Genomic DNA, 25,839 nt, shown 5'->3' with positions numbered 1-25,839 from the left:
CATAGAATAAATAGTTGAAATTACTAAAAATACTTTAGCGTAAAGAGCGGGGTATTAGGAGGAGGTGAGCCCATCATATGCGTAATAATTTCTGTTCGTTTTAACTTTTAATGCTTCTCCTTTACTTTCAGTTGAAAAAACTTTTTCATATTTATTTTTTCATTATTTTTTTTTTAAATAATGCTAGAAAATCCTGCGCTCCCTTCATAAAAATTTTCTTCCCCCATGACAAATTCCTCCCAGGAAAGTTCCCCCAGAATATCCCCCTCTTGTAACCCCGCCCCCTCTCCGCCTAACCTAAAAATCTCCCTGAAAACGTCTGTACACTTCCAAATAACCATTACTATATGTAAGAACTGGTCAAAGTTTGTAACTTGTAGCCCCTCCCAAGGGAACTGTGGGGGAGTAAGTCGCCCCCAAAGACATAGTTATAAGGCTTTTCGACTATGCTGAATAAAATGGCTATCTCAGAATCTTGATTCGGTGACTTTGGGAAAATAATTAGCGTGGGAGGGGGCCTAGGTGCCCTAAATTTTTTTTGGTTACTTGAAAAGGGCAGTAGAACTGTTAATTTCCGTTAGAATCAGCCCTCTCGCACCATTCTACGACCACTGGGTCGATAAGATCACCCTGGGAAAAGAAACAAAAAAAAAAAAAAAAAAAAAAAAAAAAAAAAAACACGCATCCGTGATATGCCTTCCGGCAAAAAATACAAAATTCCACATTTTTTAGATAAGAGCTTGAAACTTTTACAATAGGGTTCTCTGATACGCTGAATCTGATGGTGTGATTTTTGTTAAGATTCTATGACTTTTAGGGGTTGTCCCCCGTATTTTCTAAAATAAGGCAAAGTTTCTCAGGCTCGTAACTTTTGATGGGAAAGACTAAACTTGATGAAACTTGCATATTTAAAATCAACATTAAAATTCGATTCTTTTGATGTAGCTATTAGCATAAAAATTCCATTTTTTTTTTAGTTTTGGTTACTATTGAGCCGGGTCGTTCCTAACTAAAGTTCGTTACCACGAATTGTCTGATTAATATTCCTCGATTACTTCTTAACAGTTTTCTTTTGCTTTGTAGTTAGACGAGCAGAATTAAACTCAAATATTGTTCAAGCTTAAGAGGTGCACAAATTACTATAAATAAATATATCTAACCCAAAACAGCAAAAACTACAACACTGATTAACTCAAACTAAGAACAAAAAGGAACTACCACAAACAGGAAAAGGGCTAAGCCCCTATACCTTCTAAAGACCAGAGCGTAATATGCACTTTACTCAAAACTAACTGTAAGTAAGAAGCTACACGACTCAATACTAACCGAAACTTTAAGAATTGGCTTATTATGCTGAGTCCGAATATAAAAGATTCATTAACTTTAGTATCGGTCAAAGGCTACGAACTTGAGAAATTTGCCTGATTTTGGAAAACAGGGCACCCTCTAAAAGTCCAGGAATCTTAATGAAAATCGTCCCATCAGATTTAACAAACCACAGAACCCTACTGTAGAGGTTTCCCACTCCTATCTGCAAAAATGTGTAATTTTGAATTGCTTTTCGCCATATTGTTCAACATAGTTGAAAGGTCCAGTAAGTATGCCTTTGGAGATGAAATGACCCCTACAGCTCCTGGGGAAAGGTCTTTAAATTATAAAATTTTGCTATTGTTTAGATCATTAAATTTTTAGGTCTTTAAATTACAATTTTTGCAAGGAGGGCGGGGTGGTGAATTTTTTCTCCTGGGGGGTTTACAGTATTTTCCATGACGGGGGAAGTTTTTGGGGGTGAACTTTTCAGGGGAATATTACACTGGGGGAATTCACAGGAATTCCTGTATGAAACTCTTTTTATTTGTCTTAGTTTTTCTTTGCCGACTCAAATTTATAAGTGGGGATTTTAAGGGGAGTTGGTCGGGGGGAAATTTTAACAGAGTCGGTATTGTCTAGAGTATCTTTCTGTAGGGGGCAGGGATTTTGCACGGGTGGAATTATTCAATGGAGAGTTTTCCACGGGATAAATTCTTCTGGGTAATTTTTTTGCAGGAGCTACTTTCTATTTGGTTGTGGGGGGTATAAAACTGAGGAGGGGATTTCCAGAATTGTTTTTAGAAACAAAGAGAAATGAAAGTTTTTTTTCAAATAAATGAGCGATAATAAAAATATTCACCCGAATCGTCTGCAGAAAATTTTCCCGGGGGAATTCTCTGGCAGAGGGGGGAGAGTATTTCACATAGAAAGACCATCCATGGAGGAAAGGTCATTTTTCTAAAGGAAAGGAATTTTTCATAGAGAGAGCAAGATTTTCGAGCATTATTTAAAAACGATAAGAAATTAAATTAAAAAAGAATAAGTTTTTTTTTAACTAAAGGTAAGGAGCAACATCAAAACTTAAAACGAACAGAAATTATTACGAATTTGAGAGATGCCCTTCCTGAGTATCTCACACTTTACGCTAAAGTCCGACTTTTTGTTCCTAATATTTAAGAATGAATGCTGAAACGCAAGGGCATTTTAACTAGAACAATAAGCTTTTTTAGAATAAAAAAAACTTTAGAGTAAAGAGTGAGGCATTAATGATGTTCAGCCCCCTTCATATATGTACAAATTTCTGTTCGTTTTAAGTTTTGAATTTGATCCTTCCTTTCAATGGAAAAAAATCGTTTTTTTTTTTTTTTAGTTTAATTCGTAGTATTAGGGCTGCTTCAGCCGGAAAGCACCTAATCTCCTTTTGATTATCAAATGAATTGGTCGGAGCAGTTCATTCAACTGTCATCAAGAATGGAAAATATCTATTGAATCTCCCCTTTGGACAAGGAACAGGCATGATTCAAATAAACGTAAAAATGGCGGATCCTCAGAAAGTGTTCAGTGACAGAATCAGCTTTCCCAGTTTTATATTCCCGCTTAACCAAGCAGGCCACTAAAGAATTATTGGCCACCTCTTTCGGTTACTAATTTTGTGGCAGATGTGTTGTTTTCATGTCTTTTTGTTTTTCCAGATTTAACCAGAATCATGTCCAAATCTAGAGATTTCGATGAGCTACTATTTACATGGAAAGCCTGGCATGATGCTTCTGGTCAACCAATCAGAGAAAAATTTAATCGCTACGTTGAACTTTCTAATGAAGCCGCCAGTTTAAATGGTAAGTTCACGTTAACTTCCAAAAATGATCAAACAGATATTTCTTAAGAGAAAAGATGAAAAAAACAATGTAGGACAAATATTAGACATTAAGAGGTTGGGAACAAGTTGACATTTCGGATATTGACCCTAAAATTCACATCCATTATGCGTCCTTAGCAGGGAGCACAACAAGGGATTTAGTAGTTAGATTGTAAAAATAAGCCAAAAATCCCAACCATGTTATGTTACTACTGAAAAATTTGTTTTCAATTTTGAAGTTTCCATTTTGATTGGAAGAGGGGTTACGGGTTATGTTGAATATTTTAGATTACGGTAAAGAGGACTTATTTGTTCAGCAATGGGGTGGGGTACAACCAAATAAATCTTCCGTGCAGACTCAAGCCATAACTCAGATATCACACCTTATTTTGCTGGCCTACCTAGCAGAAGGGCTTCAGGTTTGATCCCTGTTTGCACTCAGCATGTGAATAACTAGTAAATTATTTTACTGTTTTCAGTTGAAAAAACTGTTTTTTTTTAATTTCGGACTTTTTTAAAATAATGCCAGGAAAACTGTCTATCTATCCATAGAAAATTACTTCCCTCCACGGAAAATCCCTCCGTGGAAAGTTCTTCCCACGCATAATGCCCCCCCCCCTTGCCAAGGAAATTCTCCCCAGGTAATTCACTTCTAGCTGCAAACTCCCCCAGAAGATTTCTTGCGGACGACTCCGGGTGTAATATTTTTCTTAGCGCAATTCCATTCGAAAAGAAAAGAATAATTTCTAATTGTTTTAATACGAACATCCAAAAATCCTCTCCTCCTTGGAAAATTTTCCATGCAAATACCCTTCCCAGGCCCCTAGAAATAAGTTATTCCCGCAGAATAGTCTCTCTAGAGAATTTATCCCCTGGAAAAGTCATCCCTGGAATTTTCCAGTAGAAAAAATTCCTAACCTCCCCCTTACGAATGATACTCTAGACAATTCCAACCCAGTAAAAATTTCTTATAGGAAAAATCCCCTTTACATCATCACGTGTAAAATTGTTTCGGCAAAGAGAAAGTAAGACAAACAAAAAGAATGTCGTATAGGAGTTCTGGCATATTCCCCCAGAGTAAAATTTTATTAAAGATATAGTTTTCCCTGGAAAGTTCATCCCGCGGAAACTTTCATCACCACGAAAAAAAAACTAAGAGAATACTAAAAAAAAAGGGAAAAAAAATCCAAAAAAAAGCTAAAAAAAAATAAAAATAGTTTTAATAGTTTAAAAAGAATTAAAAATAGTTTTAATAAAGAAGCATAATAGTATAATATAGAAGTATAATATAATAAGGAAATCCCAGAAATATAATTTTCTGTTTAAATCTCACATTCCTTTAGAAAGAAGATTGTATTTAAAATAATTTTTCGGATTGAATTTATTAACTAAAAAAAAAACTCCTAAATCTGGCGCTCCATCTATTACTTAGCTACAGTTAGAAAGAGAAGAGTTTTTTGTGACTAATGTTAATAACCTTAAACGTATAAATAAATACAAAAGTGGAAGCCTATTACTTTCATAAGTAACAAAATATACATCAAAGTCAGATGCTGAAATAATGCCATATGGTGTCGTAACTGCATATTGACCCAGACACATATGTGATGTAATTACTTCATATAAAGGAATTTAAAATAGTGATGGCATACCCGAACCTTGAATTATTACCGCATGGAAAACGACAAGTGTAAAATAGTTCGTAACGAACTTTAAGTAAGGAGTGATCCGGCTCAGTATTCACTGAAACTCTAAATTTTGACACCAATAGATATATCAAAAGAGTTGACTTATTATGCTGATTTGAAATATATTAGTTTCATTAAGTTTAGTTTTACCAGGTAAAGGTTAAGACCCTGGGAAAATTTGCCAGATTTTCGAAAAATGGGGGAAACACCCCCTAAAGGTCATGGAATCTTAAAGAAAATCACACCATCAGATTCAGCGTAACAGAAAATCCTACTGCAGAGGTTTCAAGCTCCTATCTGCCTAAACGTGGAATTTTGTATTTTTTTTTTCCAGAAGAAAGATCACGGATGCGCGTTTATTCGTGGTTTTTCTCACGAAGGGTGATCGTATCATCACAAAGGGCCTAGAATACTGTGAGAGGGCTCAGTCAAACGGAAATTAACAGTTCTAGTGCCCTTTTTAAGTGACCAAAAAGATTTGAGGGCAATTAGGCCCCCTCTCCCGCCTCTTTATCCAGAATGGTCTAATAAAAACTTTGAGATAGCCATTTTATTCATCTTATTTGAAAAGGCCGACAACCATGTGCCTTGATATAACAGAAACCCCTCCCTCGATAACCCCAGGGGAAAGTTTTTAAGTTATAAAATTTGCCCATCGTTTACGCAGTGTTTGTTTATGGGAAGTAGGGTTACATTTTCGGGTGGGGGAGGGGGGGGGGGGTCAAATATTCGCGTGGGAGTTTTTTTTTACGGGGAACATTTTCCATCAGGAGGGAGGTTTCCATGAGGGTGAACTTGTCAGGGGAAATACGCACTGGGGTAATTTGCAAGAATTCCTAACAAAATTTTTAGAATTCCTAAAAAAAATTCCTAAAGAATTCCTAAAAAAAATAAAGACATATTTTTATATGTCTTGCTTTCTCTTTTCCATCTCAATTTTACGCGTGGAGTTGTTAAGGATAATTATCCGGGGTAAATTTTCACCGAGATTTAATTTTCTTGAGGATTATACCGTAGGGAGAGGATTTCTCAATAAATGATGGGCCAGATTTCCTGATATTATTAAAAAACGATCGGAAATTCAGAGGATCAGAAGTATTTTCAACTGAAAATACAGAGCAACATTAAAACTTAAAGCGAACAGAAATTATTACCTATGTGAAGGGGATTACCCCTTTCTCAACACCTCGATCTTTACGCTAAAGTTTGAATTTTTTTTCCCAATTCCTTACGAATTTTGTAATTCCTTATTAAAATATAATAAATTCCTTATTATTCCAATTCTTTGCTAAATTTTTATATATATAGATAATTTTATTTTATTGCAATTTTATTTAATTAATTATTTAATTTTTTTAGTTTTTTTGTTGTTTTTTTTAGTATTTTTTAGCTTTTTTTCCATTTTTCTTTTAGTTTTTTTTTCTTTTTTTATTTTTTTTATTTTTTTTTAGTTTGTTTTTTTAGTTTTTTTTCCTTTTTTTAGTTTTCTTTTAGTTTTTTTTTTCCTTTTTTTAGTTTTCTTTTAGTTTTTTTTGTTTTTTTTCACCTTTCTCCCTTTTTTTATAGAAGATAGTTTTTTAGTTTTTTCCTTTTTTTTGTTTTCTTTTAGTTTTTTTTTTTTTTTGCTTTTTTTTGGATTTTTTCCCTTTTTTTAGTATTCTCTTTGTTTTTTTTTATTTTTTGTATTTTTTTTTAGTTTTGTTTCTTTTTTTTGTTTTTTAGTTTATACTTAAGCGTTTTTCACGGGTAAAATTTTTCGTTGGGATGAAAGTTTCCGCGGGATGAACTTTCCAGGGAAAACTAAATCTTTATTAAAACTATTCTTCTGATATTTTTGCTTGCATATCTAATTAATGAGGAAAAGCTATATCAGCAAATCCAACACAAAAATAGTTGTAAAAATTTGCAAATACATGTCTTGAACTTAACAGTTAAAACTTCAGAATATATAAGTGACATACCTTCGGAGATATAAACGTACAAACTTATAAAAAGTATAAGCGACATTCTTTCGGGGTTGATAGAGTGCAAAAATATACGAAGTTTGTATTCTAAACGTCACATAACTTTATGTTATATCGATGTTCTTGACGTAACATAAGTTCATAAATTTTTGTCGCCTTGGTAGTGCGATCACCAGTATTTTTATCCAATTTCAGATCTTTCTCTACTTTTAAAACTCCATATAAGTGTTTCTGTTAAATAACATTTAAATACATTCTAGTGCCTCTAGTTCCAGGTTTGCACAGCGTGGCTGAAAGTAAATATTCACCAATGTTCATGCTGTTACGGAAAACCAAATATTATTCCCACTAGCACCTTCACTACCTACATAAACACGAAATTTCACGTTTTTCCCCAGCAAGATGGTCTGGTTGCATGTGTATATATATTTCCCAAAGACAATCACGTCCCAATCCCTTATATTCTGCTATTTGCGCTAGATTGACTTTCTAATATCCCCGGTTCAGGTATAAATGTTCTTACATTGCAAGTAAAATTTTGAAAGGGAATTAACGCTGCTTCAAGAATGAAAGGGCTGATCCATTCTCACCAAACAGTTCGTAGTAACAAACTGTAAGTAAGGAGTGACTCTGCCCAGTAGTAACTGAAACTCTAAAAATCGGAATGTGAATAACATTAGGTATGTTGAAGGAGTTTAAACTTTTATGCTAATTCCAAATTTATAAAGCGCATTAAGTTTAATGTTACCCATCAAAAGCTAAGATCCTGAGAAAATTTGTCTGATTTTCGAAAAACGGAGGAAACACCCCCAAAAAGTCAAGTGATCTTAATGAACATCACAATGTGGAATTTCCTTTCTTTGGAAGAAGAAAGATCACTGATGCGTGTGTATTTATTTTGTGTTTTTTTTTAGTTTTCAGGGGATTTTTCTAGGAGAAATGTTACACGGGGGGACGAAGATTTCCTGGCATGATTTGAAAAACAGTCAGAAATTAAATTGAAAAAAAAACTGACTGAAAGTAAGGAGCAACATTAAAACTTAAAACAAACAGAAATTATTATATATATATATAAATATATATATATATATATATATATATATATATATATATATATGTATATATATATATGACATGGGCTGCCCCATCCTCAACCCTCGCTTTTTATGCTAAAGTTTGACTTTTTGTCCTGAAATTTAGGAAAGACAACCCAAACACCAGGGCTCTTGATTTTCATTGAAAATTATGTTTAAAGAGCTTTAGGACTTTAGCGTAAGGAGTGAGGGTCGAGGAAGGTAAAGCCCTCTGATCGATTTAAGTTCTTTTTATTTAATTTCCTTTAACTTATAAAATTTTCAATTATGTTGTTTTGAAAGACAATCGGTAAATGAAGTACCTGCAATTATCAGCTGTTTCCACATATATTGCACTTCAAGTGTGTAATTAAAGTGCAAGTCCAATCTTAGTGCACAGAAGGGAGGATGAAGAAGCAGTCCCCCTCATATATAGGATAATCTAGTTTGTTTTAAGTTTCATTTTCACTCTTTAATTTCATTTTAAACAGGGTGGTCTTTGCTTCATAGCACTAAATTATATGGTAAAACCAAAGATAATTTCTTAAACCCCATTGCCCCGCCATAACATAAAAAAAGAAAAGATCAAAAGTGGGGTTTTTAAAAGCCAAACGAAAACACTGAAGAAACACAGAAAGCGAATATTTCGAGAGAACGACCGCCTCTCTTCCTCAGCGCAAACAAAATAATATGATCAAGGAAAATGCTGAAGAAAAAACGAAAAAACAAACGCAGAAAAACAACAAAACCAATCAAAAACGGATAAAAAAAACAGGCGAAAAATGAAAGATAAATAAAATTCAATAAAAGACCAAAAATTACAAGAATTAAAATCAAATACCTAAGAACAATAAAGTTGTTAGGTATTTGATTTTAGGTATTTGATTTAGTTATTTAAAGTTGTTAGATATTTGAAGAGTATGGATGTAAGTAAAGTAAAAAAAAAAGTAAGTTAGACGGCACTAGACCTTTAAGGTCCAAACCGACGGTGCTGATCTCCGTTTCATGGCCCTTCAGCCAGGAAGTGCAATGGGGGGGTTGGGGGCCAACCATCTTGTGCTTTCACACGAAAGCACATACTCGTTTTCATACTCGTGTACAACACATGCAAAATTTTTCTCTTTGCCTATCTCTAGTCTTTAAAGTATAGAATATTCGCAAGTATAGTTCCAAGTTTTAAGTTCAGAGTCTTCTGAGTTTTAAGTCTAGAGTCTTTTGGTTGGCTTAGCTGATAGAAAAAATGAGTGGATGCCAGTGTATCCATCAGTCAAAATTAAATTATTCAAGTTTCATATGGCTCGAAGGGAGGAATACTAACATCCATCAATTTGCTAGTTACGAGAAGTTTTACACAGAGGCCCTTTATTACTCCTATGGGCTTAAGAAATGGTTGTCGTACAGCCATTTCAGACTATTTTGATAGCGCTTGGCTAATATTCATCACCAAACCAGAAAAAAAAAAATTGTAACCAAAATAGAAGGGAATGTTTGACTGTAGTGAGCATTCTAAGAATAAGTGTATAATTTTCAAATTCATCTGGTATAGATTACGAGGTGGCCGACGTGAACTGATTTGATTTGTTACTAAAGATAGTAACACAAAATCTAAACGCGTCTACATTAAGTGGCTTAAACAATACGCAGGTAATTTTTTAGGCTAAATGCTTAAGTTACGTAGCGTTAAGTATAACCTTTCATAATTCAAGCTTTTCAACACTAGGCTATAGTAAAAATCCATGGAACCATCATAATCAATGCATAAAACCCTCATAATTTTTATCAGCAAACTATTAAAAATTTAAAAATGGGGAATCCTGATAGAGATTCAAGCTCTGTTCAAGCGTGAAAGACTTTCTGACAAAGAGTTATTTAATTATTTTCAAATTTTGTTCATTGCTCAAGATGTAAAATCTTAAGTTATCCTATTGTGATAGGTCATACAGTATAGTGTGAAAGTACATTTACTCTGAGGTAAATCTGACTGACTTTCCTTCGGGTCTTTAACGTCAAGCCGTTAATTTGTCATTTTTTAATAAATATTTGCCACCAGTGTTGTTTTAAAATTAATTCCAGTATATAAAATACAGGACAGCACAAAATGTCCGTCAAGCGCTATTTGTTGCAACTTAACTAATTTCGATTTTACTTTCGATGTACAACTTGAGAGTGATTTATTGCCAGATTTTAACGGTCTATTTAAGTATACATAAAATTTTAATTTATCTAAAATGCACGTAATGTGGCTAAATTTTTTATTTTTCTCTGCAGAAAATTACAGTCCATTTTGATAGTCATTACAGCAGAAAATTGAGCATCAAGAAATTAATGCTAACTTTTTGAAAAGATTTGGGATAAAACTTGGGAACATCATTGGCATCCATCAGATGAGAGGGATTAGATTCATCCTGTCAATGTTCCTTTTCCTTCCTTCTTTGGTCTATAAATCAGCAAAAGAGACATCTTCCTATTAAAACAAAATTCCGAAGTTTCGCCCCTCTCCCTCAGAATTTTTTTTTTTTTAGTGTTGCCACCTTCTGAAAACAGTTTCAAGGGGTGATTATGGACAACGTATTAAATGAAAAACACATTTGTGTATTTTCAGGTGTTTGTTTTTAAAGTTAATTAATGATTATGAATTTGTAGTAAACAAAATTACTGCAAAACCTTGTCGTTTGTAGATTTCCTGTGCCTCCATGTTAGGCAAAATAACTCAATTTACTTATTGAATGCAAGAACGTCTAAAAACTTAATGTTTACCCCAATAACAAGCCTGTAAAAAGTTCAGGAAAAATAGCACAATTATTTGACCACAAAATTAGATACTGAATATCTTGTTTTTTTGTTCTAATTGTAATGGATCCCAAATTCCCAACAGAAAAATATCAAAATTCATGTTCTTAGAACATAAAAACAGATACAAATTTAGCACTTGAAATACTATGCAAGTTACAGCGGCAAGCAAATTTACAACATGTCTCACAAGGGGATATACAAAGGAGGGAATGAGCATTGTGGTCTAACCTCCCTCCACCAATCCTGTTGTCCCAAATTTTATAGAAATTACCATCCAAATTATCAAATACCCTTGTTTTTCATATTACCTCCACAAAAAAAAAATCCTGCGTGTGTGCCTGGATTATAGGACATTATAGGACATGCCTATAGCTATAGATGCGGCTAAGCCAGACTCTTGGGAGGGGGTATGTTTTTTCTCCACTGTAGTATGAAAATGTGGAAACATCTTAATTTGGGGTAATATATTTCTTTTTTTTTAGGCTAGAATTAATCTGAGCAAATTTTAGCGAATTTTCTTTTCCAAGTAATTTGTAAACACTTATTTTCTCTCCTAATTTTGAATAAAACACTTTAATTAACCTTTTTATTACTACAATGGAAAATCGTCTTTAATCGGCATAAAATAACGAAATAGATAAGAGAATTATAAATGCACATATTAATACTCTATACAATAAAGAGTCAAGATTTAATCATACCAAAACCTGAAGTTGGACAAAAAGGACATAATTGAATTAATTAATGTGTGAATAAGTTCTTGCTAAGGATTTTGATGACTCGTTTTCTTTACTCATCAGGTGTATCGGCAGGAATTCTGAAGTCGTATTTTTGTCTGTTTCTTTTTTCTGTGTTTTTTGGCACAATACCTAGTCTTTGACATTTCTAACCCTTATTGTATAACACTTTTTAACAATTTCTTTTAACACTTTAACTTTTATTATATATCTAACCTAGGTTTCAAGGATCATGGTGACTACTGGCGTTCTGCATACGACACTCCTGATTTTGAAGAGCAGCTTGAAAATCTTTGGTATTCCCTCAGGCCACTTTACCATCAGCTTCATGCTTACGTTAGAAGAAAATTGGTTCAAGAGTATGGTGAAGACAAGATTGATCCTGAAGGTCCTATTCCAGCGCATTTGCTTGGTAAGTAAAACTTCAGGCTATTAGACACCACTATTTGAATTTTAACGGTATATCATCTGGTGATTAGTAATCCTGATGGGTCCCATTTTTAATTTTACAGCTGAAGTTTAAGCTAAGTCTTACAGTACAGTAGAGTAGAGTTGACGGATTCAATGAATTGAATCCGTTCATTGGCTCCCGTCGGTAAGTTTTCGTGTCTCCAAATCCACTTGGCAAAAAAAGGCTCAGTCTTTCTATTGTTCCAACTCAAGATTTTTTTTTTCTTTTATAAAATAAAAGTAAACCACAGACATTAAAGACTTTAAAACAAACAAAAATTATCCCTAGTACGAGAAGCCCCTCCCTGCGAACACGCAGTCTGTACGCTAATGCTTACTGAATAGCAGTCACACGCCATAATACCAGCCACGCATAGCAGCCACAGCTGAAGGAAGAGAATTGAGAGTTCGGTACCTGCGCTACGTAGACCCTCTGTCAAGCCTGTAACTATTTTTGCTGAAGGTAGTCTGATCAAAAACAAATACAACCAGTTGATGACTGCAAGTGTTTTATTTAATAATTATCCGTTAAAATATTTGAACTGAAAGTCATTTTGTGTAGAGAAAATGCCCGTCTTGAAATTACAAGAAATTACAACACTCTCGAAGGGATCCCAAAAAAATCTTTTTTTACCATTACGCTGTGTTAGAGCATTCGTTCTTGAAATATAGGTAAAACAGTTAAACTTCAGCGTAAAAGGCAGGAATACGGGGGAGGGTGGCTTTTCATATACAGGACACTAGATTCTTGTGTATTTGAAGTTTTCACATTGTTCTTCGCTTCCATTTGAAAAGATAAGAAACATTGTAATTTCAAATGAACACGCTTACACGAAAAAAAAAAAAACGCATGCGTGACCATACCATCATTCTCTGGAATTTCATGTTTTTGTATCTAATTCAGTTCATTTATAACCAGAAATAGACAGGCCGAGAAAAGACAGAGTAAAAGCAAGAAAAGCAAAAGGAAGCAATAGAAAGAAAAACAAGCTTTGACAGCTACGAACACGGGGCAAAACAGAAATGACCAAAAATAGGAAGAATCCTTGTATTTAGTAGAAAAACGACTAAAAACGATAATCCACAACTTCTGAATTTTAACTTCAAAATTTTGACCGAGTGACCCACTGGGTCTATAAGATCAGCCTTGGGAAGAAAAAAACAAACAAAAAAACAAATCTGTGTTCTTTATTCTGGCAAAAAACAAAGAAAATTCCACATTTTTGCAGATGGGAGCTTGAAACCTCTACAATAAGATTCTATGATATGCTGAATCTAATGGTGCAATTTTCATTAAGATTACCTTAAGATTAACTACTTTAAGATAACACTAAGATTAACTTGCTAGTCAATACCTTCTCTACAGAAAATACTTACATGCTCGCGTTTGCATTTTCTATGAAATACTTTTCAAATAAAAAATAAAGGCAGTGAACATGCTTCCTCTTTCAGTAACTTAACAATGAGAAGATAGGAGCAAGAGCGAGTAGATTAGGAACTTTAAGGCTATTATACAACTGAGATCCATATACTCTACTCAAATACAAAACGTTCGAAGCCAGGAATGTATACGTAGCCCAAATCTTACAAGCAAAATTCTTCAGTGCCAAGTTTGCAAATCCTTCAAGATTCTTCAAATTTCTTCCAAATCCGTTGAAATAGGCATAACCAGCTAAGCAAGATTGCTAGCAAAAAATTTCAGACTTATTAAATAGACTTCTTATTAAAACATCTTACTTACTACTTATGATGAATACTTATTGACTTACTTAACATCTGTATATACTTATAGTTTGCAGACCAAAAAGACTTAATGAACATGTGTTTCCTTTATAACGGTAAACAACTTTCTTATCAGTGTTGTTAAAATGAAGAAAAAAGAGTTTTTCAATTAAAAGTACGGAACAGCATCTGAGCTTAAAACAAAGTGAAATTATTCTGTATGTGATGGAGGCTGCCTCTTTTTTCAACCTAACTTTTAATGCTGCTCCTTACTTTCAGTTTACTAAACTTTTTTTAATTTAATTTCTGACCGGTTTTAAGTCATACCAGGGAATCTCTCCCTCCGTTTAAAATTTACCCTGAAAAATTTCCACCAGAGACTTTCCCCTCCATAGAGAATTGTCCTCATGAAAATTCTCTCACCCAGCAGAAAGTTCCCCCCAAATATTTTCCGTACCCTACTTTTTCCGATAGCAAACGCTTTGTGCAAACAATGGGCAAATTACGTAACTTAAATTCCTTCCCCCAGGGACTATGGAGGATCATGTCATCACCGAATATATAGTTACTGGACCTTTCCACAATGCTTAATTAAATGGCTATATAAAAGTTTTGATCAAATGTCTTAGGGAAAAAATGGACATGGAAGGGTTGCTAGTTGCCGCTTAATCTTTGGTTGCATGATAGGGGTACTAAAACTTTTGATTTCCATTGGAATGAGCTCCTTCACTGTTTTCTAGGATCATTGTTTGAATAAGATCACCCCCGAGAAAAAGCGAAAGAAAAACAACAAGGAAAAAAACACGCATCAGTGATCTTTCTTCTGCAAAAAAAAATCCACATTTATGTAGATAGGAGCTTGAAAGACATACGGTAGGGTTCTAATGTGTTGAATGTGAAGGTGGGATTTTTATTAAGATTACTTGACTTTTTGATGGTGTTTACCCTACCCCTTTTTTTAAAATCAGCCAACTTCTCTTAGGCTCGTAGCTTTTGATGGGTTACATTAAACTTACTGTATAGATGTAAATCAGCATAAAAAGCCAATTCGTTTTAATATATCTATTTTTACAAAACTCCGTTACTTGGAGTTTTGGTCACTATTAGCCCGAGTCATTACCTGAAAACCCACACGTTTGAAAAACTTGACTGTTGGAAAACCCAAACCAATACTCTTCTTATACCAATACTGATACTATACAAAGACCAATACTATACCAATATTGCTAATGATCTTCTTAGAGACACTCAAAAATCGAAGAGGATCCTTGGAAAGAGCAAGAAAAGTTTAGTAAATTATCAACAAAAGTAACCAGTGAGAGATCAACTTTTTTGAGGATAAATGTGCAGCTCGCCTTATCCCGTGCAGCAGTAATACAATTTATTGAACAAAAAAAGAAGTAACAGCTCCTTAGCTCACACTTTTAAGGATTTGATTAGCAGACTACCTTCTTTACTTTTAGCTTTCAGATTTATGTACATAAATACGTCTTAGACAAATTACTACAGCACTGGCACCTTTCTTTTGAGCCTGAAGCAAAACCTGCAAGAATATAAACGAGTCAAAAGCTCTTGCAACATCAATTGTATATAGAATTAAAAATCCCCCCCCCCCCTTGGTCTTCAGTGTCTTCCAGGTCATTTACAGCTAGACAGAGAACATGCGCTCTACCTAAACCTTGCTGATGCCCTGACTTGCGATGGGGCATCCTTTTTAACTAGTTCTTAGACCACACTGCTTTTTCATTTACGGGAACTAAAGAAAATCTAAGAGAAGAAAATGGGTTTAATGCAAATCAAGCAATGACCTTTGATTTACCACAGCTTGATTTATATTAAACTCCTTTTTCTCTCTAAAATTCTCTTTTTAACTTTAAAAAAAAATGAGAGCAAGCAGTATTCTTCACTTGCAGTTTCTTACTATGCTTGATTCAGGGCTCTCTTAATGGTAAGGGAGGCTATGATTGCCATTTTTTGTTTCCTTTTCAACATCTATAAATATGGATGTCAATATATTAGTACATAACTGTGCTCTACAAAACACAATCATACCTGGAAAGTCCAACCTCTAAATATTGAAAAGAGGGAGAACATTCGAAATATCAAAAGTTAATTTTAGGGTCGTTATTTCTATATTTTTGTAGAAGGGTTGATCACATTGCTATAGCGTCATCTGTTCTGAAACGGCCATTTATGTTATAGATAGCGTTTCGGCTGTTTAGTTTTCTCTACAGCGACAAGTAGCAGGCCTGTCGCCTAAAAAGCCACAAAACTTTTCAGTTTCATCCAAACGTGCCCACTACTTGTTTTTTAGAACTGCTGGTTCGATACAGACACTCCTGAAAAAACAACAACAGACAAATAAAGATGCAACCGTGATCGTCTCTTTCAGAATAAGTATTTTTGCACATAGGTGTCTGAAACCTCCGTTCCTCTCCTCAATGGTTATATAATATACTGACTCGATAGCGTTGTTTTTATCAGGATCCTGCCCATTCTCGGGGGTGTTTCCCTTTTTTTTTAAAAACTATACAAATTTCACAGGCCCATAACTTTGATAGCTTTAAACTTGATGTATTTTACATGTTTAGAAACACCGTAAATATCAGATTCTGTCGAAGTATATACGTATTGCAATCAAACTCTAGTTTCTACATTTTCAGCTAATATTGATACTGATATTTTTTTAAATACAGTTTGTTGCTATGAACTATTTGAAACGCGATGAATTAACTTAAGTAAATTGCAGCTTATACCCAATTTTTGTGTCTCAAATTTCTACTAGGTAATTTGGTTGGTAATAGAATATTTGATTTTTAAACTAAACTAAGCATTGTTTAAAAGCAATAAGAGCAACTAGCAACTTTACCATATATATGTTCATTAAAATGTCAACCTCTTACAATTGAATTGAAATGAATTACTTTATTAAACAAAAAAAAAACAATACACAATTTAATCATTTGTCAAGTAGCCGTCCAAGTCTAAAGATTATTCCCTTTAAAATTCAAAGCGTATCTTGCGCTTCAACCAGAGCTGTGAAAGCATTATAGAGAGGTAATGTGTGTCCACCCCCATTCTCAACCACGGGCTGTAAAAAAAAATTATGAAATTGTGCATAAAAAGGGATGTGTTTTCTATAAAGCCGTATCAAAACGGTTTTTTAACTATTTTAACTATTTTTCTTTTCCAATCTTGGCTCTTCTTCCTTGCTTAGCTTTTTCCTTCCTCTCCAAATAGAATGGGTAGGGACGGAACAGGCTGTGTTTCCAAACTTGGTAAAATTTTACTAAATTTAGTAAAAACAGACCTGAGTTAGTAAATCTAGTAAATCGAAGTCGAATTTAGTAAATTTTTGAATAATTTTGAAATTTAGTAAGTTTCTTAGTAAATTTGCCAGAAATATGAAAAAAAATGTTTAGTGATATTTGCGCCAAGTTTCATTCTGTCGAACAAAATCTCAAATTTTTTCTCTGTCTGAATTGATATTTTTTATTCTATAGCTTGTGTTTCTCCCTTCCACCTCTTCGTCAGCATCAGTATACCGCGTGAAGCCTTGGAAATATGGTGCGTGGATACAACCAACAAATTTTGTTTTTATTGAGGAATCAATTCTGCAGTCAGTAGTTTATTTTAATGACAGTTTTAAATACAATGATAGGTTTGTTCAAAGCACTTGGATGAACGGTCAGTTTTTGCTCAAAAGCGGTGAAAAAATGAGCCAAAAAGGAAGTAATGCACCCACTGGTGTGGTAACTCCTAGAGGGGGGGGGAACTGACCCATGAAGTCTTTTGTGTTTTTTCTGCTGGTAGGACAGAAACCACAAGCTATTGAGTCCTCCAGACAAATTTTGACTGATTTTTCTAATGGCTCTTTCCTCCAAATGTAAGTAAAACAAACACAAGACCTGTTATTGTGATGTGCCTGAAACAATGGTTAATACATTGGGAATTGAGACAGCCTATAGTCCAGGTGCCAATTGACACAACATCTGTTTTATACAATCTAAAAGTAATTCCCATTCATAATGAACCTGCTGATTGCAGGGCTTCCTGGAAGGCAGGTGCTTCCTGGAAGATATCTGCAGAAATATTGTCAGAAGATCATTTAGGTCCTCGTCTGACTGACCATAAGTTAAACAACTAGGTCAAAAAATCAATTGATTTAATCCCGATTTCTAGTGACATAGTGATAAATTGAATGAAAGGATGAGATGCCCCAAACCCATTTTACGGATGGAGGATGGCAGATTGCCAGAGATTGTGCTTTTCTGCGGAACGTGTGGGACCAACCGAATCGCTGGTTTTAAAGAAATAGTAGGAAGAGGGTCTTGAGGAAGGACTTCAATGAAATCAGAATTTTATGGGCGGAGTAAAGAGTGAAACTTTAAATAGAGCAGGTTCAGTGAAGAATGTAACCTGCTATGACGGCCTCAGGGGCCTAGTGCTGGAGTGAGTTGTCAGTAGTGGCAACAGTTTTCAGTATCTACACAGTTTTCAGTCTGGGCATATTGAATTATGCCCAGAAATACGTAGCTTCAAGGGGTGTTTGACCCTTAAGAATGAACTGAAAGGTTAGAAAATGCTACCTGGAGAGTTATCTATACACTTTTTTTTTTCAAAGTTGTGATAATACCTGTTACACGGCTCCTACAAGGCATACAATTTTAAGACGAAGAAGAAATTATTGGCAATAAATAATAAGTTTTAACTTATTGGCAAAAATTTGTCTTAGAAACAATTATAATATACTTAAAGAACAGGTGCCTTACCTGTTTAAATTAGGCTGTTCTAGTCACTCCTTGATACTGCGCTCTTCTCACGCTTCAAAACTCTTACCTGAAAGCGTGGAAGACTTTGTTAGAGACCTATATTAGTCAACTATATTTGCTTTAGTCCAAAACCGGTTAAGGAGTAATAACAGTTTCAAGAGTTTACAAAAATTGCCATACACAGACTGCTGTCCATCAGTAAAACACGATGGATGTCTTTTGAAGCAGAGGTTTACAGAATTTTAGAACAGTGGAGTGCCTTGACTTTTTTCCTGGGTGATCAAACTAATAACTCTGAAACTGGTAGGGCTACTCGGGAGAAGGCAAGGCCAATTTATCGTTTTATGAACTAAACCTTCTAAAAAGCATTTCTATATTTTCTGTTTTTCACGCTGAAGAGGATCAATGTGCTCAATTTGTAGTTTTGGAGCAGAACAGTTTACGTTCACAGTATTCTGAATAGCACCAGAACTACATTTATCTCGCTATTGAAGTGTTTTTTGAAGCCTAGTGTGATAGAAAGGGCTGTACGTGAGGAAGATTTGAAACATCAGACTCTCCAGAGTGTAGTTCTTTCTCTGAGTTAACTAGATCTCGGCCAAGCACTGGGTGTCATTTGTTAAACTCGTTTTCTGCTGAATCTTGCAAAATTCCGAAAAAACTGCAGGTCATATTATGTAGAGCTCTGCGGGCAGATCACCAAGAGGCTCAACAGCGAAGATGAAACCCTCAAGAGCCTCAAGTTCATCGATCCTACCGTTACTTTGAGCGGTTTAGTCAGAACACTAGTACCACTCGTGGATCGATTTTTAAATTGTTTTTTTTTAACCTGATATGTTCTGAAAAATATTGCAGTTGGTGAAAGATTTTAGGGGAGAATCGATGTTTGATGATCTTTGCGTTTTTATGTTGCAACCACGCTGTCTCCCCTATTCGTATGCTGAATCAAAATGCCAGTTCCCAGTCTAGTCGAACGTGAAGTCAAAGCTTTGGAATGGACTAAAGAAGGGAACTGGTGCTACAATGATGCACACGAAAAAAATGGTGTGCAGAGAAAATGAAAATAGGAGAATAGGAGAAAAATAGCTGAAAATAGGAGAGTAGCGACTTGGTCCATACCACCCCAGTTAGCGTCTAGTATCTCAAGGTCGAAACAAGTTTCGTCTTGATGGCAGTTTCTCTTTGTCAGGCACCAAAATCTATCAGGCACCAAAAAGTAGCAATAAACTGCAGCCTACTCAGATAGTAATTTACTTTGTTATTTATGGAGCTGCATAAAAGCAACAGAAGCATCGATGCATTTGAGGTTTCTGAGCGCTGCATTGGTGCCATGACAGCATCACGTAAGGAGTTGTCAGCCCAAGCAGTGACATTTGTATTTTAAATCTAAAAAAAGACAAGCGACAACAGTATATTTGTTTGGATGGAAACGAAAGAAAATAGAAATAGACAGAGAAAAAAGGAAAAATTAAAAAAAGAAGAAAAGGAAGTACAGAATGTTAGAATCCTTTTGATTACCCATATAGTAAATATTTATGGCTGACAGTGTGCGCGCGGCGGTAGCCTGACGCCCAAAAATCTTTATGAGCATTTAGTAAAAACAGATGTGAATTAGTAAATTTTTCCTCTCAGATTTAGTAAATTCTTCCATGCCAGGGTGGCAACACTGAGAACAGATGATAACGAAAGTACCATCACTCTTCAGCAGATCCTATTTCAGCATCAGTGATTGATTTTAACTTGGTATCTGAAAATTTATTACTAAAAGTGTTGCATATAAAGTCTCAAATGGACACAGCTGTAAAAACATAGTAGCTTATAAAGTGTAATAGCTTTTATGAATAAAGTAGCTTCAGCGCAACATTTTTTATTTTCTATGGTTCGATTTATTTAAATATTAAATAAAAAACAAGTTTTTTCAACTGAAAGTAAGGAGCAACATTAAAACTTAAAAGGAGAAGAAATTACCACATATTATTACGTATTATAAAGTATTATGAGGGGGTTCGCCCCCTCGTTAATACCTTATTCTTTACGCTAAAGTTTTTTTGGTGCTTTCAAAAGTGCTATTTATTCTAATTAAACCGCTTTTCTGATTCAGGGGTCATTCTTACAGAATTGAAAAAAAAATTCAAGCTTTAGTGAAAAGATCGAGGTATTGACGAGGGGGCAAACCCCCTCATGTATTTTCTGTTCGTTTCAAGCATTAATGTTGCTCCTTATTTTCAGTTGATAAAAATTGCGTTTTTTTTATTTAATTTCTGATCGTTTTTTAAATAGTGCTGAGAAATCTGCCGCCCCCTTCATGAAAATTCTCTTCCCCCTGAAAAATTCCCCATGGAAAGAGACTTTCATATACCCTCTTCCCCCGACATCTCCCCCTCCCACACCAGAAAAATCCCCCTCCCCAGAAAACGTCTGTATACTTCCCAATAACCAATACTATATGTAAACAATGGGCAAAGCTTATAGCTTGCAGCTTATCTACTGGGGACTGTGGGGGATTATGTCGTCCTCAAAGACATAGTTATTAGATTTTTTTGCCTATTCTGAACAAAATGGTTATTTCAAAATTTTTATCCGTTGACTTTGGGAAGAAATGAGCTTTGGAGGGGGCCTAGTTGCCCTCCAACTTTTTGGTCACTTAAAAAGGGCAGTAGAACTTTTAATCTCCGTTTGAATGAGCCCTCTTGCAACGTTCTAGGATAAATGGGTCGATAAGATCACTCCTGGAAAAAAAAACAACAACAAAAAAAAACAAATAAGCATATAGCCTATCCTTGATCTTTCTTCAGGCAAAAAATTTAAATTTCCACATTTTTGCAGACAAGAGCCTTAAACCTCTACAGTAGGGTTCTCTGATATGCTGAATCTGATGGTGTAATTTTTATTAAAATTGTATAACTTTTTGGGGGCGTTTCCCTTTTTTAGAATATAAGGCAAATTTTCTCAGGCTCGTAAATTTAGATGAGAAGGACTAAAGTTGATGAAACTTATGTATTTAAAATCAGCATTAAAATACAATTCTTTTGATGTATCTCTTGATATCAAAATTCTGTTTTTTAAGTTTTGGTTACTATTGATCCGGGTCGCTCCCAACCCGGCTTTGCAGCTTTTAAGAGAATTAACTGTTTGATTCTCTGAAAAGCTACAAAAATTTAAAATTCAAGGTCTTGATAAGCATAAATTAATGTTAAACAGATTTGTTTTGTAAAACTGATAAAAGTGTTGGTCAGGTCATGACCAAAACTGGTCCTGCTGTTTATTCCAGGCTCCCATCCCTTCTAAGTTATATGGCATTTGTATAGTCTTTTCAGCTTCTGCACTTAGTGAAATTATACAGCTATACAAAGTCTTTTTTGAAAGTATTTGCCGGCTACCTATCTAAAGCTTTAACCTTGTTGTACTCATTATAAATAACAAAAGTATTAGAGGTGTTTTAATTGTAAGTTTCCCGATTTCCACATAACAAGTTTTAAGAACCAACTCATAGAAAAGCCGCCATTACATTTATAAAAAACGTAAAATAAGGAATCTAATAGTACTATTTTTATTTTACTAGTACTTTTCTCTTGATGTGGTCAACCACAGAAAATTTACCGATGGGGGGTTGGGCTTAATGAGGTTGATTTGAGTTGGGGGTTTAGTTGCGTGTGGTTTGAGATGAATAATATAAAGTTCGATGTGAGTTAACTTCTATGGAGGTTAAATTGTGTGTGTTTCAGTTTCGGGAGGGTTGAGTTAAACGGAGGTTGGGTAACATGGTGAGGGAGTTGAATGGGGGTTGAGTTGAACATGGTTTAAGTTAAATGGGTTGAATCGAACAGGAGTCGAGTTACACGCACTCCGGTAGACATAGAGGTACTGCCGTGGTACTCTAGATCAGTAATATATCATTGTAATGTGGCGTTTGTAGTAATTAAGTGCAAATTTTGAACAAGTTTGAATATTGTTGCCTCGAATTTTAGCATTCATTTTTTCAACCCTTTCTTACATATAGGAAACATGTGGGCACAAAGTTGGACAAATATTCTTGACCTTACTTTACCATTTCCTGAAAAACAATCAATTGATGTAACTGAGGCTATGATGGCTCAAGGATATACTCCCAGCAGGTAAATTTTAATTTCTTTTCAAATGATTCAAATGACAAGCCGATTGCGTGTATAGTGGCTGTAATGTAAAAAACAGAGAAAAAATTCTCATTTTATCTGCCATTTTTAAAACAATCTTATCTATTGTGTAAAGCAAATATACCTATTCAGTTCAGTTCAGTTCCTTTTTTATTATAACAAATATTTACAAGAGCACTATTCCAATGGTCTCCATGGCCCGTGGTACGGACGCTAAATAAATTTAAAACAAATAAACTAAACTTAAAAAAAATAAACAAAAGAATTCACTTCATTAAGCTCACACAATAATACAAAAATACTGAAGCAACAAGAGAAGACACCAATCCTTGATCGATCCCCACATTTTGATCGATCACCATATTCAAACCTATCGATCCTTTGACCCCATCCAGGGCATAGGACAAAAACAGCTACCATCCAAGCCCCTGTAATAATAATAATAAGTCTAATAATAATAAATTATTTAAAATTAAACTAATCAATGTCATAATTAATACATTCAATATCCATTTCATATTTTGATGTAAGAAAACCCTTATGCTGAGTTTTAAAAGTACCGAACAAGTGATTGCCATGGATTTTATCCGGGAGTGTGTTCCACGCTTTAGGACACGCGACGGAAGGATTAAAATCAGACCTGACTGTTTTCGTTTGAAAAATTTGCATGTGGTTTCTATTTCGAAGCGTATACGAATTTTTATCTTGCTCAAAATCACGGAAAAAAGATTCAAAGCACCTAGGCAACTCACCATGGAGGAACTTAAAAATAAGGGTTGCACACGACATATTATATAAAGCATCTGTAGTTAGAAGGTCATGTTGAGAATGCAAATTAGTTTTTTTTTTATAATTACAGCAGCTTTTTGTTGGATTGCTTTAATTTGTCGCAGCAAAGAATAGTGTTACAGTAAGTCATGCATAGGGTTGAATCAGAGAAAAATACAGTATACATAAAATTGATCCCGGATATGTGTGTTTTAATTTACGAAGGCCGCCCAGATTTCGTGAAAGTTTTGCTCTGATCATCTCAATAAGCTTTTTGAAAGACAGATTCTCATCCACTAAAACCACAAGAAATCTCACATATCTTTCTTGGGGTCGACATAATGGTCTATTAGATGTCTGATGAACAGTAAACAATGGATATATCTGTTTCGTCCTCGAAAATATCAGAAAGTGTGATTTCAATACATTCAGAGCAAGCAAGTTGGAGTCAAACCGCAAGTATATTTTTTCCATAAGAATTTCAAGTTTGGCTCTCAATGCCAACTCAGCCTCGCTCAGTGCAGGTGACGTTAATATCATCAGCAAAAGCCACTAAAATGCCATTATTATTAGTCTCATCAGCATTCAAATGGTGGAATTTGTTGCTGCAACACAGATTGCAACAAACGCTAGGAACTTTATGAGAAACAAAATTATAAAGATCATTAATATAGATTAAGAACACTGTCGGCCCAAGGGCAGAACCTAGTGGCACACCAAAATCGTCCCTAAAAGACAGTAGAATATCCGGATTAAACAAAATTTTCCTTTGATTACCATGATTACCAATAATATTCAAACCATGTTAAAGCTGATACTCTTATACCTATATGGGAAAGCTTACCTAGACAAATACAATGAGTGAAACTATCGAAGGGTTTTTTTTACATAAAGAAAAATAGCAGCAGGTATTTTACCAAATTCAAGGGCACTTTTAATGAAATTTAATAAAACTGCAAAAGCTTGTTCTGCTGTGTGCTTAAAGCGGAAACCAAATTGGTGCTTACGAAAAAATTTCTTAGCTTCCAGAAAACTAAAAAGTCGTTTCTGCATTGGTTTTTCAAATACCTTTGATAAAACAGACAGTAGTGAAATCGGTCGATAATTAGATGGGTCACTTCTATTACCACCCTTGAATAGTGCTAGAACCTTAGCTCTTCTAAGGGATTTGGGAAAAGCAGTTTGCTCAAACGACATATTTACAAGTTTAGTTAAAGGAGCAATTATTACCGAAAGAACGTGCTTAGTAGCTTTTGTTGGGATATAATCAGGTCCAGACGAAGAAGAGCCATGTAGTCCAAAAACAATTCTAGCAACTTCAATCTCTGTTACAGGTTCAAGGACGATGGACCTTAGGCAAGAAGGTCCCATATATTCTAGATACTCATCATCGCTAGCAGAAGGAGATCGTGAGGCTATTCTCTCTACTGTATTCCCACCAACTGATGCAAAAAAAAGAAGCCAGAATTTTTTTTTTACTAAATTCGCATCTTCCTCTGTATTTTTATTCCAAACCAGTTTAGTAGGAAGATTGGGAACACGGGATGCTGGTCTAATCACCGAATTACTAATTCCCAACTTTTCCTCATATCTTTCCTGGTTTCGCTAAACTTCGAAGCATAATACGTAGTTTTTGACTTTCTAAGCAGCGACTTATAAACGTTTTTATATTCTTTAAATTGTTGCGGGTGAGCAGGTGAAGGACAATTCTTACGTTTCTCCCATAAGTGAACTTTCCGCTGTGAGCATTTTAGAAGACCATTTGTCATCCATGTGTTTTGTGGTCGGTGTTTTTTTGGTGGCACTTTATTTGGATTTCTAGAACAAGTATCAATAAAGGCGTGTTGAATAGTATCATAAAATTTATTAAAATTTACATCTAATTTTGTACTTTCATCAATAAAATCCCAATGCTGAGGAAGGAGTTTAGCTTTAAGCCGACCAAGATTTTTTTCAGACAGTTTAAATGGTGAAACCGTAGGAATCAGGAGCTTTGTTTGCTTATTTGGGATCAACAAATCTCAAATTATTGGAAAATGGTCTGAAATATCATTAATCAAAACAGTGCTTTCATATGCAACCAGAGAAGAAACTATATTATCTAATAAAGTAGCTGACTTATCAGTAACTCTTGTTGGAATCATGTTCTTGGGTAAGAGGCAATGCGTCAGCATTGCCGAAAAAAAATCAGGTACTGAACCTGTATTCTCTAGGAGGTTTATTTTAAAATTGCACATAATTATTATTTCACAAGTTTGCTGATGCATAGCCTCATCAGTCTCATCTGAATCAGTATTGATTCAAAGTTCAATGAGATAAAACCTATCTAGCTAAGAGGATTATAAATTGAAATCTAGTTTGAAATTTGAGCTTGACTTAGTTTTCGATATTCGTTAATTCAGTGCTTCTACTTTGCCAAGTTAACTTGTTTGACCGGTTTATTGGTGTGCTGACTACAATCATAAGGAATATTGCCAATTGAAGTTAAATAGCAGCTACATTTTTTAGAAAGAGGGGGGTTTAATATTGCCCCCTTGTGTCTATTTAGGCAGCAGTGAAATGGGCTTATAGAC

The 25,839-nt window shown here is 34.7% G+C and overlaps 1 protein-coding gene across 1 annotated transcript in view; it reads left to right on the top strand.

The window, feature by feature from the left end:
* The window catches only part of LOC136036000 (angiotensin-converting enzyme-like), a 72,909-nt gene that overhangs the window by 26,438 nt on the left and 20,632 nt on the right, over window positions 1-25,839 (top strand). Inside the window, exons 5-7 of the mRNA XM_065717917.1 lie at window positions 3,003-3,146; window positions 11,642-11,833; window positions 22,366-22,480. Coding sequence (XP_065573989.1) covers window positions 3,003-3,146; window positions 11,642-11,833; window positions 22,366-22,480 — 451 coding nt within the window. The remainder of the gene's footprint in view (window positions 1-3,002; window positions 3,147-11,641; window positions 11,834-22,365; window positions 22,481-25,839) is intronic.

The sequence above is a fragment of the Artemia franciscana genome, chromosome 15, assembly GCF_032884065.1.
Source record: "Artemia franciscana chromosome 15, ASM3288406v1, whole genome shotgun sequence".
In the NCBI taxonomy this organism is placed as follows: domain Eukaryota; kingdom Metazoa; phylum Arthropoda; class Branchiopoda; order Anostraca; family Artemiidae; genus Artemia; species Artemia franciscana.
The sequence above is the reverse complement of the archived record's forward strand: the minus strand, read 5'-3'. Positions and strand labels throughout refer to the sequence as shown.